The 20049-nt window shown below is 38.1% G+C and overlaps 1 protein-coding gene across 1 annotated transcript in view; it reads right to left on the reverse strand.

Annotated features, from left to right (window-relative positions):
• Positions 1 to 1707: 1707 nt before the first annotated feature.
• WHSC1 (Wolf-Hirschhorn syndrome candidate 1) overlaps positions 1708 to 20049 on the reverse strand; it is a 60468-nt gene continuing 42126 nt past the window's right edge. The window contains exons 9-21 of the mRNA XM_009572090.1: positions 14342 to 14473; positions 13178 to 13301; positions 12002 to 12202; positions 11152 to 11331; positions 9952 to 10108; positions 9031 to 9236; positions 8476 to 8579; positions 7949 to 8218; positions 7737 to 7853; positions 5654 to 5795; positions 4819 to 4925; positions 2987 to 3191; positions 1708 to 2083 (exon numbers count right to left, since the gene is read on the reverse strand). Of these exons, the coding sequence (XP_009570385.1) occupies positions 1815 to 2083; positions 2987 to 3191; positions 4819 to 4925; positions 5654 to 5795; positions 7737 to 7853; positions 7949 to 8218; positions 8476 to 8579; positions 9031 to 9236; positions 9952 to 10108; positions 11152 to 11331; positions 12002 to 12202; positions 13178 to 13301; positions 14342 to 14473 (2214 nt within the window). The 3' untranslated portion in view covers positions 1708 to 1814. The remainder of the gene's footprint in view (positions 2084 to 2986; positions 3192 to 4818; positions 4926 to 5653; positions 5796 to 7736; positions 7854 to 7948; positions 8219 to 8475; positions 8580 to 9030; positions 9237 to 9951; positions 10109 to 11151; positions 11332 to 12001; positions 12203 to 13177; positions 13302 to 14341; positions 14474 to 20049) is intronic.

Raw genomic sequence — 20049 nt, forward strand, 5'->3', positions numbered from 1 at the left:
AAAAATTAACCTTCCAACAATGTTTATAAAAATTGATTAAAAGAACAAAGCAGTTTGGTCACAAAATAGAAACCAAAGAGTTCAGGATAGGGCAATGCTACATTTAAAACCTCTTTCAATTAACATCTCCTAATAAAACCAAAGTTTTTACGAGCTGGGAACAAATGGGGATTTTGATAATTCCAAAAACTAAATCTGCAATCAAATCCTGAAGAAATACTTCGGAAAAAAACATACACTTTCATGATATAGCAAGGCTTCGTTTTCAAAAGGGCTACACAGAGTTTCTGCACTATTAAAGGCAAACTAAGCTAGAACATACACAAATTACTCAACGGACATGAAGGCACACATTGTGGTTACATAGGCTAGGTAACAATGGCACAAGTCAAAACTTACTTGTAACACTGCCTAATCACACACCAATGACATGCACTGGGAAGAAAACAGGTAAAGACATTTTTCTTTACCGTTTTTTCCTAGTTCTAACATTATTTCCATCAATACTAAATCTTGTTTGTTTATCTCACCGCAAGTGCGAGAACCGAATGGGAGCAAAGAATTCAAAAGAGCTTTGCTGACACAACACAGTGGCGGTAAGAGAGTCGAGAGCAGAGCTCCTAAAAAAAGTAAAGAATGATTTCAAACAGTCTGCCAAGTCAAGTAGCCAGTTTTACACAAACTTTATCAAAAGGAACAGAGTCAGCCTAAATTTCACATTAAAATTGTTCCTTACGTGCTTCTTCAAAAATATCCGTTTCACTTTTAATTAGTTCTTTTGAATTTAGTTTTTGCACTTCAGTCAAGTTTCGCCTTCTGTTTCATTCACGGGGTTTTTTTTGTTCCTTCTTGGGCATTTTTTGCATTATCACAAACTTGTAATGCTTGGACTCCAAGCATTCCAAAGAAATGTTTGCTTCTGCGTTTTACTTGATATCAAAGAAAAAAAAAATCAAGTAATTTTTTCAAATATAGGTTTTGTAAGATTTATTTTATTAAGACACAAAAATCCTAGAGTATTGGGCCTAGATTGCAAGACAATATCCCTTTAAATCCAGACTTGTACAGCTCTGCAAGATCAAGTCACTTCTATTTCGCTGGAATGAAATACAGGAAAAAACAGTATAGAAAAAAATCTCTTACAATGTAAGATTTCCCCTCTCTGGTACAGGGTGTGCCTTTCCCACCACACACTATATTTCTCGGTGGAAGGATATTTAAAAACATGTTTGTTTAAGAATCATTGGAGAGCTATTTTATAAGAGCACAAACAAATTGTTATGGGTGTGGTTATAGCGAGATACGCACCTGGATCATGAATGGCATTCAAGCACTTGCTCAAAAACACACAAGGCAAGCAAATCTCATTGGGACCACAGACCAAGCCATTTCTTACTTAAAAGGACTTGAGAGCTAATAACTTCTTTCAAGGATATACTATTTTTAACATCTGTTGGTTGACAAATACTATCTCAAAAATCTATGTTTACGTCTACCTGGTTTGATTTTAACCTACCTCCAATCTGAAAGTATTTTGGAGGGAACCTTTTACATTCGTAACAATTCAAGTGTAACTGTAATGCTGAGTAATAAGTTTGGTTTGTCCTGAAATTTTCTGAACTATGCAGTTCGTTATCAGTGCAGAAGCAGCAGAAGACTGCTGTGGTTGGCTCAGTGGATTTATAAAAACAAAACAAAACAAAAAATCCCCCCCATGTAACCTTTACAGAATATATGTAAAATTGTGTCCTTCCCTGGTCATATTCACAACTTATCTACAAGATAGTGTTGGCAGTAGAAACTGCAGTCCATGACTATTTGCATTCAGCTCTCATCCATCTGTTCCTCTGCTTTCTCTTAGGCTTCAACTTGTTCAGTTTTTTGCGGGGTTTCTCAGTCTTCTGATTTTCAACAGAATCCACCCCAAGAACATGTTCAGAGCAGCATAACTGTCCATTCAACATAGAATTTAGTACTGTCCCGTCTTGGTGTTCCTTGCAGAAAGAATTTGGGCAGAAGTGGCAGAAAGAAACAGAAGGCTTGCCACAAACATCACAGTGGTGCCAAGGACACTCCCACTTCCCTGCGATCGAAACCAAAGAGTGCATTAGTAGGAAGTAAAACGTGTCATCGTCTTTTAAAGTTTTGTGGTTTAGCAGCTGAACAACGCACGACTCCTGACAAACCTAGATGAGACTGCAACTACTCTGGCTAATCTCAAAAAATCAAAATGCTACATCATACTTCTAAAGCTCAACTAACAGCGGTAAGTGGCAGACTTGACATCCTATCATTTAAATACAGCAGTGAACTCCAGCTAGAAGTTTACTCAATAGCATTTTACAGAACTTGCAGACTGGTAGAGTATCCAAACATCCAGTCAACTGCTGCCTACCGTTACAACGCTCACCTGTTTTTTGCAAGTTTTGCTCAGGGATGGCTGATGGCCTTTACCTACAGACGCTCTTTTGCCCCAGCATATTTTACCAGTCATTGTTTTACTTGTTTCTGGGATAATAGGCTTTACCTGCTTCACTTCTTCATATCCCACCTGACATTGCTGACTGTGGAACCAGGTAACTCCTGTGGTATCTGGAACAGCAACCCAGTGTCTGCTGCCTTTAACATTTTCCTACTCGCCTTGTTCCAGATGCTGCTGCTATTCTTTTGGCTTGAACTCAATTGGCTTCATGCATTTCTTAGATATAATCAACTTTCCTGTAGTAGTAGCACTGTGGCCCTGTCAAGTGATGTACTCAATTACCTACATTTGTAAAACAAAAGGCTTATTTTGCCAGAGGCAGAGGAAGGCCGTCATTTTGTCTCCATACTCAAGAAGAGCTCATACATGATGCACAAACCAGATGCTCTTACCAGATGAAAAGAATGTTTTCAAGAAGACACTCTTGACAAGGTTTCAGTGCAATAAATGAGGTACCTGCACAAGTTATTTATTTACGTAAGTTTAAGAGGCAAGCCGACTCACCAAAAGGACGTTTCACCAAACCAAGACAGGAGAGATGATAAGCTTTAGTACAGGATTTCCTGTCGCACAATACCAGCTGGCCTCCGTCACCACAACGGAAACAATCGTCTTCAGATTCTTTCTTCCCTTCATTTTTCGTTCTGCGTCTCCGTGTTCTCTTTTTGGTCTTTTTGCCTTTTTCTTCTGAGGCATTAGTGGAAGAATTCTAAAAGAATAAGATGCAAATCTCTAAAAGCCAGTTTTGCAAATGGAAAGTATTACACAACCTAGCAAAACTGTTGGTATGCCTGGCAGGCTGTGCACACAGGCAAAAATTTGAGTTGGTACAGACCTGTCCAGAGCCTCACAGTGCCTATCTGTGTTGATAAAAAACCCATGCTGACCCTTGTAAAAAGTCATTTTGAAATCAGATCTTGTCCCTACAATCCCTTCCTATTGGAAAGCTCCTCCACTTTCTTATGACTGAAAAAAGGTCTTCCAATTTCCAGTCTAATCTACTTGCAGCTAATTTATCTCCATTTTGTTCTTGCACCACCAATCACTTCAATATCCATTTTTCTCTTCCAGTTATGTACACTCATGCTGGAATTATTAAAAACAGCCTCCACTTCCCTTCTTTGAGGAACAGACAGCAGAATTTCAGGAACTGTAACTGTGCCCATAATGCTAAAAAGAATATACCAAGCCTTATCCCTATTTCAGTCTGACAGTCTGCTGCTTGCACTTCAACTCTCCTTCACCAAATCATATAAAATTCATTCTGGATGTTTTTTCAACATTCCTACCATCATTCCCTCCCCCTCACCCCGGTAATCATTAACTACTTTCTTTAAAATTAGCCTATTCTATCTACCAATGCAGACAGCCCTGCAAAAATGAAGTGTAACATTTCACTTCTTCATGGCTGGCTGGATAAATTGATCACAAGCTTATGTGAAACCTCATTTAAGCCTCTCCCTTAACAAAAAACAGCTATGCGAATTCTGGAGATTTTAAGTCCATCCTCTGGAGCGCCTGATACTGAGCAGTGTAAAGGTGCAGCCTTTCTACATCCACAGGAGATATTTTTTTTCTCTTGGGAAAGTACTTGTGCCTTCCCTCGCACTCCTATGCCAGTCCCTCAGGAAGCCCCATCAACTTCTCCAGGATTACAGGTTTTAAATTAACCTGACATGAATCATACAGGCCATTTCTTGACGTAATTTGGTATCATTTTTTCTTTATGTTTACATTTCAAAACTTTATTTAAATTCTTCAGTTCAACTGAAAGATTTTTAACGAATCTTAATAAAATAATCATATTTTAAGGTTTAGATGGGGGAAATATTAACTGCAATGTCAGAATAATCTCACTGGCTATAGTCAGGCTAATTCTTAGTTCCTAGCTCCTACAACCCTTCCCCTCCTTCATACTTCAAACAGGACTGGGAAGGTTATTCCCTCTACCACCCCTTCTTTTATATGCTTTTGATTCCAAAAGCTAGCACCAGTAGCTAGCAATATTTCTTATTCAGGACCTAAAGTAATTAATTTCTCATAGGAGAAAGTGGGAGAAAATATTTCAGGGTGTTCCCAAAAGCAGTATCGCCTGCTGTACTATTACAGCATAAAAATGTATTCTTTAGCACCAAGGTTATGTCTGGCAAAAGAATGTTTCCATCTTCCCAGCAAGGGAAACAGTAAGCTTTTCTCTCAGAGGACAGCTAGCATCTGTTTAAGCAGCATTAACCCTTATCATAACATAAAACTGGTCTACCCACACATACCCCAAAAGAAAAACAAGGCTAGTAGTTTGACAAGACATTGTCAAATTCTCTTGACATATTACTTGCCTTTGGTCTGTCCCCAAGAAATCCACTGCAGTTTGGGGCACCACATTTGCAGACTGTTTTTTCATTGCCCAGACAGTCAAGGTTGTAATTAAAAGTCAGCTCCGTCCCTGAGTGAGATAAGACATACCCTTTCATTATGAAGGACGAGGTAACAAAGTCTATTAAAATTATTACAAACAAATAAAGGTTTCGCTATCTGTCTTCTGGTTTTGTACTTGCTTGCTGATCTATTATCATAGGATTTTCCCCCTCTTTACTGCTCATAGGCACTGACAATGATTAACTAGATGCCAGTACAGCACGATGTCTTATGCAATTACATTTTAAAATAAATCGGTTTGACTTCACAAACTGGTCTACACACACACACACGTTATATATATCCATATATCTAGACAGGTAGATATAGTTATAGATATAAATAGATACATATGTGTGTGCACGCTCATGTGTGTACACAAACCGAAACATACACATTTTTAAACATCCTTCTTGCCCCACTCCTTAAGTTTATTATCATCACTTGAACAAAAGATACAGAAATATTGTTTGAGATCTCTAGAACAAAAACTATGCTCTACAACACAAAGTGAATGCACGGATACTGACTAGGGGTTCTTCGGTGTTCGCTTCGAAGCAAGCAACAAAAAGCAGCCATGGGACTCACTATTAAGAAACATTAAATAAAAGGCAGATCACAAAGCACCTCTTCCACATGCTGAGTTCTCTACAAAAATATTTGCACTGAATCAGTTAAACCATGACTGTCCCACTCATAACTGTGCAAAAGGTTTAACTTAGGGAATTAAACCAAAACCAACATAAACTGATATACCTGCAGGAATATCGCACACAGCAAACAGGCCAACACGAGTGTCTCCATTTACTGTCCATTTTAGAGTTTCACAATTTGGTTGGCAGCTGTGATTCATAAAACGAGAATAGTTTCCTTTGGGGCCAGCATCAATAATACGGTCCTGGAGATCAAACCAGCAACAGAATGAATGTTTTTTCTCCCCCCCTCAAAAAAAAAAAAAAATTCATAAATTATTTCAGTAGTTGCATTCAAAACAGACATGGTGTTGCTACCAAGAAGCACACAAGCAAACCGATGGTACATGTTGTATTGAAAACTGTAGTGTCTCATGTGGCCTGGAATGTGACACTCCCAAAGCAATACTCGTGCTCTAGCTCACATTTTCCCAGACCTCATCTCAGCCACGTGGCAGGATAAGTGTTCTTGTGAGCATCGTGGTGGTCATCTTAAGAGCCCCCACCCTCCAAAAAGCCTCAAAACTCTAACTCAGTCCATTTACCTTTTACTTTGCATTCACAAAGCTGTGACGCATTTACAAATACTGTGCTTTATGGTATTTACCAAGTCACTGCATGATTACTTGCAGAGATTACCAGTTTCTCACCAGCTGTCTTTCCCCAAATCAGCCTAGTTTAAACAAAAACAAGCTCTTGGTAAACTAAAAAAATCCCATCCCTACACACAATTGCGTTTTAATTTCTATCTCCACCAAACATACCAGACATTAACAAAATAAAATAAAGTCTTGAAATAGCCAGAAGAATTTTGAAACTGTGATTCTTTGCAGGGCTGCTTAAGATAGCTTTGCTTATTTACGAACAATTATTACAGTTTCCTTCTAACTCATCTTTATAATGCCCATGTATGATTGTCATGACTATGTGCACGTAAATCCAGCCACTCTAACTGCACGTGCAGCTCAGCCTCATAATGGCACGGGCATTTTTGAAAGACAGAACCACAATGATCATTTATTAACTACGGCAAGAGTCAAATACATGTTCAGTTCAGATATTTAACACACTGACATTGTGTGTCAGTTTAGTAGAGGGGTGAGAAACCGAAGTGTTCAGAGAAACATGGTTTCATCCTTCTTAGGTGATAACTCCTGTGCAGGAACTCCTCAGTTACAGGACTAATGAAAACAGTAGCTGTGGAAATACAGAGGAGGACCGTTTCGGGCAAAAGAAGGGTGATTAGGACTGAAAAAATATGCAGGACTGACAGCCAACTCTTGTTTTTCTCCTAAGTAGCTGTTTGGGCATTGAAGCAATATAATGTATATAATCAATACCCCCTACTGTCCGGGTTCTCCACTTTCTTATGCTTCTCGGGAACAAAATACTCAGAGGTATGCACAGAGAATGACAGATGCTGGATTAATTCCCTGCGTTAATTAATCTGCTGAATTAATTTGCTGCAGAATCGGTTTGTGAAGTGCTGGCTGGCTACTAATGCAGACAGTGCTTTCAGAAAAGAGTTTCTACAAAAGCAGAAGCCTACTTTTGCTATAAACAAAGAAAAGGACAGGTAGTTGCAAAAAAGATTAAATGCCCATTACAGGACACAGCCTCACAACTATATTCCACACTACTCTCAAGTGAGAATTTTTTTTTTGTTGCTGAAATTTTAGTAAAAGATTGCTAACTAATTCTTTCAACTGTAATCATTATCATTTCAAGGTCAGGCTAGATGGGGCTCTGAGCAACCTGATCTAGTTGAAGATGTCCCTGCTCATTGCAGGGGGGTTGGACTAGATGACCTTTAAAGGTCCTTTCCAACCCAAACTATTCTATGATTCCATTTCCTGAAACTTCATACTTCCTTTTAAAACTAGGCAGATAAATACTTTTTCTGTACTTGATTTCAAGCAGAAAAACACAATTTATAGACCTTGATATATACTTTATTACATTACATAGTTAGAACTAATGATATGCATTTTTTTATATATATATATAGCAAGCAGCCACAGAAGATACAACATTGTAAATATATGAAACTGTGGAACATCACAGGTAGCAGAGTGCCCTACCAAGGTGATCAACAGAAGGAAATCATTTTACAGTTAAATAACAGAAGAAAATGTAAAATACTCTACCTTATCAATAGTAAGCATATAGAAGTGGGTAATGTCATTTTCATGTGCATATTTGATTCTTGCCATACATTCCTCTTCATCAATCAGCTCACCGACATACTCATTCACAAACTCTCCCTGAAAGATACCACGTATCACTAGTAAAGTATATACCAAACCCACAAACAGCATCACAAGTCACCAATTCTTTGCTAGGCAAGAATGATTCATACCTTTTTAATGTCCCTCTTAGCGACCAGACCCCACCCTTTCCCATCCGTTTTGATGATCTTTGTCTCAGGGTATTGACGTTTTGTAAAGCACTGGTTTTGGCACCGTTCTCCCGCTGGACAAACTTGTGGATGGCATTCGTACATCAGCATCCGATTTAGGCACTCAGAATCAAAGCCACAAGGGTTTTCATCTGTGGGTTTGCAGTTGCACTTGGGAATCTCAGAAATGTCAGCAGTATATATCTGCACTTTACCACAAGGTTTATTCACCTGAATAACACATGAAAATAGTTCAAACATCACTTTAAAACATTTGAATTTATTGTAAGAGTTATTACAGTGGTTACTAATTTGCTTTTGCAACACTAGATGTTCCAATGGAAGCAAAATTTCATCATCTCATGATTCTAAAAGCACAATTACCAGCACATCATTACAACCTCTCCTCCCCATCTCACCATTCAGCTCTTCCTCTCCAGGGTTGGCTTAGACCTTTGAGTATCCAGTCTAATTTCCTCAAACTGTACCTTAATATGCTTGTATGGTGGAGGTTTACGTTCACTTTCTTGGGTTTCTTTGGCTTCTCGCTGTAGCTTTATTTCTCGAAATCGAGCTTCAGCTTCTTGCAAAGCTAAAAAAGATTCTTGTATCAACAAATGCTAGAAAGAGGATTACTTCCCCCCCAGGTCGACTTGCTCATCCCCATGTGTGTTAAACAAAGAATCATTTTCTATTTCCTAGTTCCATCATTCAGTTTTCTTGCAAACAATGCTTCTGGAGTGTTAATACTCTTAACAGATGTATCAATCTACTCTTTCTGTCTTCCAGTTACACTTATAATATTTCCTTTCCAGAAAGTAAAAATCATCAGAAATAATTCCAATTAGATGCTACTCTCTTACAAGCCATGAAAATAATGGTTTCATTCAAAGTTAGTAATAATGACTGCTGCCCCAGACACCAAAACAATTTTTTAAATTCAATATTGTAAAACAAACGTACAAAACCTGTCCCAAGGCTATGTGTGAAGAAAGTAAAGCATGCATATCACAAGATTATTTTGTTTACTTTTAGTTATGTACCATTTTTGAAGACTTTTCCAATTCCTTTGATCCCCTGGTATCTACTCCCTCTGTCTCCCTCCATATAAGGGAACACCCGTGCTTGGTGCGTCCAATAGTAATCCTTAGAACCAAAGAAAAACACAGGAAATTCTCCGATTTCATGCTTCATTTTCTGGATATTTGGGGGAACGTTTTTCGGATGGCAAACTTCTGCAGGCCACCACCTAGCACAGAAGTACAAATAAAAACACACAGCATTTTAGTCAAGCTCTTTCTGCAAGAGACAGTTTAACAAAATCACCCTAAGCAGCAGTAACTGATTATTTCCAAGATCCAAGTGGATTTAAAATTCTTTCCTCCTCCCCGACTCACTAGGCAACGAGAGAAGACAGGGCTAGAAAAGCAAAGCCCGACACTCAAATCTGTGGGACTTTTGCGTGCCTGCAAGATAAGCATACACATAAAGCTCCTTGCATCTGGTTAGCAAAAACACCATCTTTACTAAGGTCTGCAATCACTGTAATTGTCAAAGATCAAGAGACAGCTGATAATAGCTATTAATGCTTTCTAGGATAAACCCCACCCACCTCTATCTCACTCAAATCTCAATGAAGTGTAAAACACTGACAACCTGCGTGCCTGCAAGGTAGTAATTTAGCCAATTACAAGTTATACCAGCTTAATTATTTGAAAGATCTCTGAAACAAAAGGAGTTGAAGGCTCATACACTGGAAGCAGATGTCAGAAGACTACAAGGAGTCCTGTATGGGTAATGCCTTGGCAGAGAGCAACAACTCTCTTGCAAGGAGATGGGGTCCCTAGTTTACAGAGGAATGAGAAATCTATGTGCAGCAAGGCTGGCCTACAGAAGCAACCAATTGTATGATCCTTAATTAAACATGCCAGTACTGTAAAACAAAAGAAATCCGTTCATCAGACCTGTAATTTCCCAGTTTAACCCAAATAATATCCTGGAAATGGAGTTTCTTCCCCGCCCTGCAGTCATTGCAGTACCAGCTCCCATCTGGCATTTCAATGTTTAAACAGTCTGGGTGAAACGCTGCAGGACATGACTCGCAGCACAACAAGCTTCCTCCTTCAGAGAGAGGAAAAAAAAAAAGTTGAAAAACATCAAGACAGAAATAAAAGTTTTGCATTCCAACCAGGTTCAAAGCAGTGCGATAACACATGTGGTAGGTTCAGTTAGAAAATAAATGGTTAAAACATGCTGGCCTGCAACAAATACATATAATTTAGTTGTGTACAAAACCCAAAAGGTCCGTACTGATTTGAATGCCTGGCAGACTTGGATTAGTAATACATACAAAATAACAAGCAAGCTAGTGATAAAAACGCCAGAATAATGCACCGCCAATTAGAATTAATTTGTTTTACTTCAATGACTATGATATATTTAACATAGTTTAATATATATTAATATTTCACTGTATGCAAAATTTTAACAACAGATTTCTCTTATGATTTTTTTCCTGGGGGGAGAGGGAATGAGGTCGTTAGTTTGTTCCATGAATTATCAAGTGGAAAGTTAGCTGCAGCTTAACAAGCTGCTATCCTGCATGTTAATTTGTTAACAAATCAGGTAAACTTTCACTGCTATAGTTTAATCAGCACGATGCATTTTGTGGTTCTCAATAAGAAATAAATTTATTATACAACATAAACCAAAACACCCTTAATTAGTGGCACTCCCAGCAACAACTAATACTGATTCAATTGGCTGTCTGCTGCTAAACTAAAAGCAACTCTTAAAATATTTATGTTTTAATATTACGTATTAGCAATAAAGAAACACAAAAAGCTTCAGTACATTGCACACAGGGGAAAGAACAGAGAAATACTTCTCATTACACGTCTCTGGCAAAGAATTAAATCAGGCTTCTGGTTGCTGGACAAAGTCCAAGTAAAATCATTCTTCAATAAATTGTATCTGCAAAATAAGGATACTCAAAACTTGAAGCAGCACCAGCCAGCCTGAAGTTATTTCAATACCTAACGGAGCCTAATTTAATATGCCACATTGCTAATAATTTTCTATAAACAGATTAGTAAAATGAAATCTAAATTGAAGAATAAAATGTTTTGATGCTGCATTTATGAAAGAGTTTTACATCAGTTTACCTTTTGAACACACAAAGCACCAGCTCACATTGACATGCGCATGATGACTTTTTCCTTTCATGGCAGTGAAATGATTCGTACAAACAATGCTGTTGGAAGCGATGACTGCACATCCCGCAGCAATGCAAACGTCTCCAGCATGGTATGCAACAGGACAGCGAACACAACGCATCATCTTTCCTAGCAAAGCAGAATACTGCCGTATTATTTTTGAACAAAACTGATTTATTATTTGAGCTAAAAACCAGTATTACTGCCTGAGGTAGTCTATATACACAAAAAAATACACCAATTGTGTTTTCAAAGCCTGTGTATTTGCATTTAGCAACAATACTGAATTAACAAAGGTTTTTAAAGAACCTTACACTGAGTTTAAAGCACTATAATATTCGAATGTGAAGGCTTTAACTATGCACACCAGGGTAGACAGGCTTTTCTCAGTCATGCAATTTTGCCTACAGATGTTGCCCAAAGCAAAAGATATGCAGAGAATCAAATGTCTCCACATTCGGCGAGCCTTGCTGCAGTATTTGTACATTCACAGGTCTTGTCCTCACTCTGCTCAGCCTGTCTCTCATCATCATATATGCACTCTAGATTTCATTCTCTTGAGAAGAAAACATTGTTAACTATAGATAATTGAAAGCTAGTTAAAAAAAGAAAACAAGGTAAATACTAATGTTGACTAAAAATTATGCAATTATTACTTAAAAAAAAATTCTGACTCAGTCAATAGTACATGCATGCCTGAAAAATTGCAGCTAGCAGCTATTAAATGGACAGATTCCTTACCTTAACATACCATAAACAGACTTAATTCATCAGTCATAAAAACGTAAAATGAAACTACCTTTTGAAATTCGTGGATGTGAGGGGTTACTAACATGACAACTTAGGCAGCTGTGGAGAGGACATCGAAACCCCCTGTTCTCAAACACAGTAAGATGAAATTTTTTCACACAAGCTTCGTGGTAGAATTTTCCGCAGTGGGATACGACACAGCGTTTCACATCTGCCTTTCTTTCTTTACACACAAAACAGGTATGCACACCTAGTGGCAAAAGTAATAAAAATAATGTAACTAATTTTTCATCCAAACCTGTGTATTTAAAATGCTTCTGCTGTGAGTTTTTGTTATGCATGGGGGAGTGGCTTTTGTTCTTTTTTTTTTTTTTTAAACAAGCTCAAACCAAATTCTATTATTTGATGCAGCAATCTATTTACTTTAACTCTTCAGTGTTAAATATTAATCTGTTCAGATACAGATAAAATAAAGTTACAATGCAAACCCATTGCAGTTAAAGTGTACACACCACCACCCAAAGCCTCACCAATCTGCTTTTACGTTCTTATTTATAAGCCTCAGAATTTTTTTTTTTTTTTTTTAGAGCAATGAACTAGTATGATGGGTTGTCCATGATCCTGTGAATTTTGAGGTAAGTCCACAAACCAAGGACAAGTATCCTCTAATCTTCTCTCTGGACCGCTTGGAAAAGCTTTATTTTGAAGCAGCCTTGTTCCAACAAAGTCTACCACGTGTACTGAACTGAGCTTATAAGCAAGAATGCAAATCTTTTACGTAAAGTTTTAAGATAAGAACTTCCAAGCAGTTATTATAGGATTAAAAGCAAATGAAATTAATAGCAATAAGTCTTTTAATAGGAAGAGCAAAAGATTGATATAGACACACAAAGGACTGAAAAAGGACTTAAAACGTTTCACTTGCTGCTTTCTTCCTAGGATTTCTTAAGTCTTTGTGACAGACTTTAAATCTAATCTGTAATTGTACTCAGAGAGCAAATATTCTTCAATTATTAAGGCAATGGAATTCAGACTAAATCAGCCAAGTTGCAGGAGAGTTCTCACTGAAAACAGCGTGAGCTTTCTAAAACATGGCACATTCCCACCCTGTCAGGCACCAAAGGATAAATCCAGAGATACATACTCTGTCCAGGATGATTTCCTAGAACAACGTATGGGAAAACTACAACTTTTTTTTTTTATTAATAGAAAGGGACAAACTTGCCTGATGTACATTCACTACAAATGAATTTTCCTGCTGGTCTTCCAGAGAGCCCAAGGCAGCTTACATGAAAAGCTCGATAGCAAAGTCCTTCACACAGTAGGAGATCACCTGTTTTTTCACACAGCTTTTACAACACAAAGGCATTGAATGTTAAAGAAAAGTTCATATGTGGAAAAAACTGTTTTCTTTATTCCTTTTCATATATTGCTTCTCAAAATCTCTTTTCCCGTTGTTGAAATAAAATTTAACAAGTGAAAGATAATTTTACAAGTATCATCACATGCCCTGGCTTCCAGTCGAAACAGCTAATAGAGTCAGTAAACCACTAGAAATATCACTCATAGAACCACGGTTCATGAGTAAATACAATCTGACAGAAAAAAGGAAAAGAAAAAAATGCTTTAAGAAATTTTCCCTGAGCACACTGATGCATCTGAGTAGGGTTAAAAAGCATCCTTATTTTCCTTTTCCTTGGCAAAAGGAAATGAATCTAGGTGGCACAATGATACTTCTATATCCGAGTGGTTAGCAATGACACATGCATAACTAAAAATGAACTGAACAATAATGCTGGCAGAATTTAAGGGATTAGCCAACATTTAAAGATAGATATAACCTCATCATCACTGTGTCCAAGAAATGGAAATACAACTGCTTGCTCAGTCTCGCTGAAACAAATTTGATCTGTCCATTTGTATTGTGTTATCATTTCATAATCTAAGAACTCTTCTAGAATAGTTTGAGAAAGCTTTTTGCTTTCAATTAGCATGCCACACGCATGCTGCTATCAATGCATCACTGCAATCTCTGCTGCACGCAGAAGCACAAAACCCACTGGGTTTTACTTCCTCCTCTTTATTAACAGATAAGTGAGCAGCTCTCCTCAATCATTTAACTAGTTACCTGGCAACACTCATGCACTTATTCTGAGGTACAAATTATGCTTATCTTGCAGATCTGGAAACTCAAGCAGAAAGGCTAAGTCACTTATTGGAGGTCAAGAAAAAAAATAATTAAGAATGAAGAATTCCATTTACTGGCATGGCACCCTCATCGCTAACAGACATCTCAGACACGCCTAATATTGTCATTTTCATATTTAAAAAGACCTTTTCTAGGAACCCTCAGAAAACATGGCTCGCTGCCCCAGCTAACATCTCTCACCTGACACACATATTCTTTTTTTGTTCCTGCTCCTCGCTCAGATTTTTTGGATGATATAGACACTTCAGTCTGAGTTTCATCAGCACTTTCATAGGGAGACTCTGACCGCTCATCTCCTTGGCCATCGGAGATCTGAAGATTAAACACACGCGTTAGAGAAAGCAGTCATGTACGGTCAGTTTTGTACAGAATATCAACTGAAGGAAGCAGATTGCAATTCAGACTAGCAGATTTAGGCACACACTTTCGGTTTTGTTTCCCCCACCTTTAAAAATAAAGTTTGATTAAAACCAGAGTATGCATTTGTGGAAGTCTCATCAAAAGTCTCATGATACAACAATCATCCTCACCAACTCAACAGCAGTCAAAAGAAAACACCAAAACTTTGTAATATGGCATTTTATTTATACTCAGTTCTGTAATACAGTTGGCTAGAAGTGCCTAGCCAGTAACACAGGGATATCTTCAAATCCCTTGATTAAAGTTTGAATACGTGTTTTATGAGAGAGTAACAGTTAATTTTGGAAAGAAACTTGGTAAGGTTCAAGCTGCAAATGAAAGTCTCTGACTCAAATCTTCTCCAAGAAAGTGGGAACAGTATATAGAAGAGAGGAAGAAAGAAAAAAGTAGTTCTCTGAGTATGTTTAAAGAACGTTATACCTAACAATGAATTCAAAATACTACAGAAGATAATCCTGTTATGGATAAATCTTATACAACAGATCTAGATGTATTAAAGATGGAGGATTTAAAAAAAATATTCATAATTTACTTTAAAACAAACAAACAAACAAACAAACAAGTAAATACTCTAAAAGAAAATATAGGGCAGTTTTCAGTTCAATAGAATTTAGGGAGGGAGCAGGCAACCGAGTCATATGTCTTATCTCACATTACACCAGAAGATGCAAAATTTCATTTTCTTGCCCCCCACACGGTACTCAATGAGTTGTGTTTGGCTAAGTACATTCTCCAGGAGAGCATCACCACTTGCAATTAAAAAATAAACCTGTCACTTCTCTTTGAGCTTGTTCAAATGGTTATTCACATATACCATCAAAAATACTGCCTCATGTCCCTTTTGAGTTGTCTTAATTGCAACTCACAGTTGATGATGCTTTCTCCAGGTGTTTCAGCTATATTAGAAGTCCTTTGGAACCAGACATTTTCCTCCTGTGGAAGCATGCTGCAATTAAGCCCGTTTCAATCCTTTTTGGTAAGCCAGAACACCCTCTAATTTTCTCCTTAAGGAATTTGTTCCAGCACCAAGAGAATTTTGGTGGGTTTTCTCTAAACCTTATCTGTACTTTAAAAAAAGATTGTTGAAAAATCAGGCATGAGAACTGGAGGCAATAGCCCATTACAAGTCTCATAAGTACAATATCCAAAGCAAACCAACATGCTACTCTTCTTCATCACTTCTGTTCCGCTTAGGATCTCCCTAAGCCTTTTCAATACAGCACTGAAAGTCACTGTAAATTGCCGCAGTACTCAAGAGATCATTTTGCCAATAGCCGTTTGTCAGGATACAGACACCCCGCTTTATATGAAGAATTTGCTTTCTGTTTTCAGACATACGATCTCATATTTATCTATAGTAAAAGACATTTTATTAAAAATGGCCCAGCTTACTTAGTAATGGAGACAGCTATGTGCAACCTCCCATGTCAGCCAATCTCCATGTAATGGGCAAATTTATTAGAAGTGATTTATTTTGAAATCAGAGAGAAAAATGTAAAGCTGAACCGGGCCTAGCATTAGTCTTTAGAAAACCCCTTTAGAAACACTGGTTTTGAGCAATTACTTCGCACCGTTGGTGCCAGCTAACTTGCATTCCTCCATTTAACATTTGCTTTCCTTGATCACGTCTAAAAATATTTTGTAATTTGGATCAGATTGATGGTTGTTGGTTGTTTTGTGTTTTTTTTCTTCCAGATTACTTGCAAGGGTTTAAATGCATTTCCTCGGTGCAAATGCATACTATCAAAGTGATTCGTACCTACACTTCACCTATGAATATTTCTACAACTGGAGTGATTTGGAGATTCTGCCCGACCCTTTTAGAAGTGGTTAACAGAAACTGCGTGTAAAATCATTGCTTTGTTCAGGCACCAGGAAGTCTCTGTCCCTTGGAAGGAGCTGTGAAACAGTAAACTGCAAATGCACCCCGAGTGCGTGGCCAGGAGCAGCCAGTTCTTGCTGGGAAGGGGCAGATAAAGAAAGGTGGCGTAGGAGTTCGGCAAAAACACAAAAACATTTTCCCTTCCGGTTTAAGTAAACTTACACACATGCTTATTTCTGTTTAAACTATTTCCACAGAAACATTAATTAGTATAAGCAGTGCAGTGCTCTAACATTTTTAGTACCTCATTATGTTCCTGTTTCAACTAGCCCAAATTAGTCATGCTTAGAAAAGAAAAAAAGAAAAAATAAGTTGGAAGGTCTTAGATCTGCATTTCTTTTCTACGTAAAAAAAAAAATACTCTTTATGTTGTAACCAAAACAAGCAGTCTTATGTTAACTTGACACTACAGTTGTCCCCCATCTTTTCCCCACAGCACAAAGCACACCTAAACCCCTGAGAAAAATAATTTGTGCAGCACACCTTAAGAGTTCAGACAGTCTTCTTTCCAGCAGCAAAAGCTATACAGCCTTGCCCTTGAGGAAAGCACTCCTCTTCCCCCCAGCTCTCTACTTTTGAAGCCAGAGCAGAGAAACAGAACATATCCAGCGACAAATGTATTCAGTCACAAGAGAATAAGGTTTGTTGCAAAGCAATGGTTTCCAACTTTTCTTTGGTTTAGATACTTGTAAAACGTTCAAATGAAGGATGCAGTCCTCTATATGGAAAGTTAACCCCATTGGCAGATGACAGGTTTTCAGAAACCCCCTAGATATAGGTCACAAAATCCCAGCCATTTGTGAACCATAGGCTGACAGCCATTTTCCTACAGAACTGAGATTACACTGCCTCAGAATTAATGCACCAGCCGTTCATTTAAATTAAATGGTTACTGAGCCAAAAAGGAGCAGCGCTGGCAAGAATCAAACTCGACATCACAAATGCAACCACAAAACCCAAATTCTATCAGCCCATTCAAGATAAAACTTGGCAATTTACACCCACCTATAGATTAATGCCGGATTTCAAGAATGAATACCAACACACATAGCGTGAACAAAATACCTTTAGTTCATCAACCATATGGCTACCAGACTGAGAGTATCTTTCAAGATCTCTCCTTTACGGCTGTCAGGAGCTTCACACACTTCACAAATCAAATGCTCTATTAACCACCAGTTTTGCACTACACAGACAAGCCTGGATACCTGCTCATGGCTGTTGCAACTCCTAAGAATCAATACATTCATAAGAAGCTCAGCGATACACTGCAACCGCCCGATGCAGGCTGCTGCTGCAGAACGCATCTCTTGACCCCTGCTACCACGACCAAAGGTTTAGCCATCGCATCCGACAGCCACGTTACGTGTAACTCATGCACAGTTCGCATCCACTCCACCATCATCTGAGAGTTTTCATGTAGGCTAATTTTAGGGGGCTAATAATGGGGTAGGCTAGCAGATTGCCTGTTATAAGAGAGGGAAGCATTTCTTCAGGATAATTCAGATTTTGACCCTAATGTAATCTCATTTGTATCTTGCAGAAGGCAGAACACTCTCTACCAGCCATCTCCCTTCGCAAATAACCCCTGTTCTATACGGCCATCTTTGGGAAAGCTCCCTCTATGAAGAGAGCCAGAATTCAACACCCTCAGCTCCTGAAGTTATCCCAGAATATGAGGGAAGTAAAATGAGTGTCTGTCCCTTCAGGCCTATGTAGAAGAGGCTGAGACAACCTTCATCTAACGTTTCTCAGAGAGGACTTACAACCTAATGACAGGTAGAGCATGAGATGGTTGGGGAAACTATAGCACCCCAAGCAAGCTGCAGCGGCACTAACAGGTTCTGATTCACCAAGGGGACAGTTGAGTTTCGCAATAAAAATACCTTTAGATTGAAACAGTCACGAACTAAAGATGATTTACGAGACGATTGCTGGAAATCAGTTCATGTTGATGTGAAACACAGCCACCTCTAAAATTAAACGTAACACTTTTGTTGTTTGTTAACACAACTTTCCATAATGGAAGGTATAATAGTTCACATACAAGTGCCCAAATCACAGCATTCAATAAAAAATCAGCACAGGTTTTTGGGGGCTTTTTTCTTTGATTGTGAAGTTACAAACATAAATCTTTCCCTTGTGATCATGCCAGAGCTTGTCTTGTCCTTACTTTTGTAATATAATCTCCTTAGCGAAGTAAATTGCATGTAATTAACTCTTCTGATATTCAGGCCAAGGTTCCAAGTAATCAACATTTCAATCACGGCAACACCTGTCAATTAGCAATTTGTAGAGATTGCCGGTTTGCTATTTTATTCCGGTTTACATTTTTAATAATTTCTTATTTCTCATAAAGGCAAAATACTTTTTTTAAGAGTGCAAATTTAGGGGAAAAAAGGCAAGGCTGTTCACTTCGGGTTTATAGCAAATGACAAGTTTCTGCAATGAAATCATACCTGAACTCTGTAATCCCCTCCACTTTTCATTAGCAATTACCGATGCTGCAACACGGAAAATACCCTTCTTCTTCTGAAGATAGTATCATCACAAGCACCATCAAACTTTATATTTTGCACATCAGTCAGGCTTTCCTTCCCATTTTCTTCAATTACTGAACATCAACATTATTTTGCGAGTACTTGCCTGTAGAGGCTTTCACACCGCACTGCCTGAACACTGAGCAACCGGCTGGTATTTCAGAAATCAAATGCAGCTCTTTCTACTGGCAACTGCGCATCTGCGTACACAAGTGAGAGAAAGGGAAAAAACTGGCCTAAAACCCACATCATGAGCTTTGCTCTTCATTTGGGCTGGGCCAGAACTTACTTCAGGGATCAATGAGGTTCAGAATACGGTTGCTCACAGAAGCGACAAATTAACCGTCAGGCTCCCAAGGCAATCTTTCCTCTCCCATGTGTATCAGCTACTATTCACTACTCACACACGTAAGACTCAAAGGGAACACGTAAGGACACATTACTGCATTTTTCCAAGTTCTCTATAGCTTTGTTATTGGAAAAATATTTGTTACTGAGTCAAACGGGGACAAAATTTTGGCACGTCTGTAAATTCTTTGGGTTTAGTATTGTATTTTTATCCATGAAAAGATACAAATTGTGGCCATGTGTTATTAGTTTAAGAACTGGGTCTACTCATCTCAAGGTATTTTGATCATACATCTTATACTACAACTTTTTTTTGGCAATAGTTACGCAGACCCACAACGGTACAGGAATCAGCATATCAAGACTTGTATCCCCAAAGCATTTTTAAATTTCTTCTGAACTATATGCTAAAATTCCCTGTTCACAATAACCAAAAGAAGTGTTTAATGGATTCTTTCAGACAAATATCGACCTATTTTTAGAAAGACTATATAAGAATGCTTACAAAAGCAATCTTCAGCATTAATTCTTAACTGAATGAAGATGCTTTGCATACTGCAATATTTGACATATAAAGCCAGATTACACCAGCAACCGCCACCAAATACTGGGCAATTGTTTAATTGCTAAATATAAGGATGAGATTTACTTTTTTTTACTGCTTCCTGAACTACTTCTCCCCGTTTTGTGCAAAAGGG

Source organism: Fulmarus glacialis, unplaced genomic scaffold, assembly GCF_000690835.1.
Source record: "Fulmarus glacialis isolate BGI_N327 unplaced genomic scaffold, ASM69083v1 scaffold16822, whole genome shotgun sequence".
Taxonomy (NCBI): domain Eukaryota; kingdom Metazoa; phylum Chordata; class Aves; order Procellariiformes; family Procellariidae; genus Fulmarus; species Fulmarus glacialis.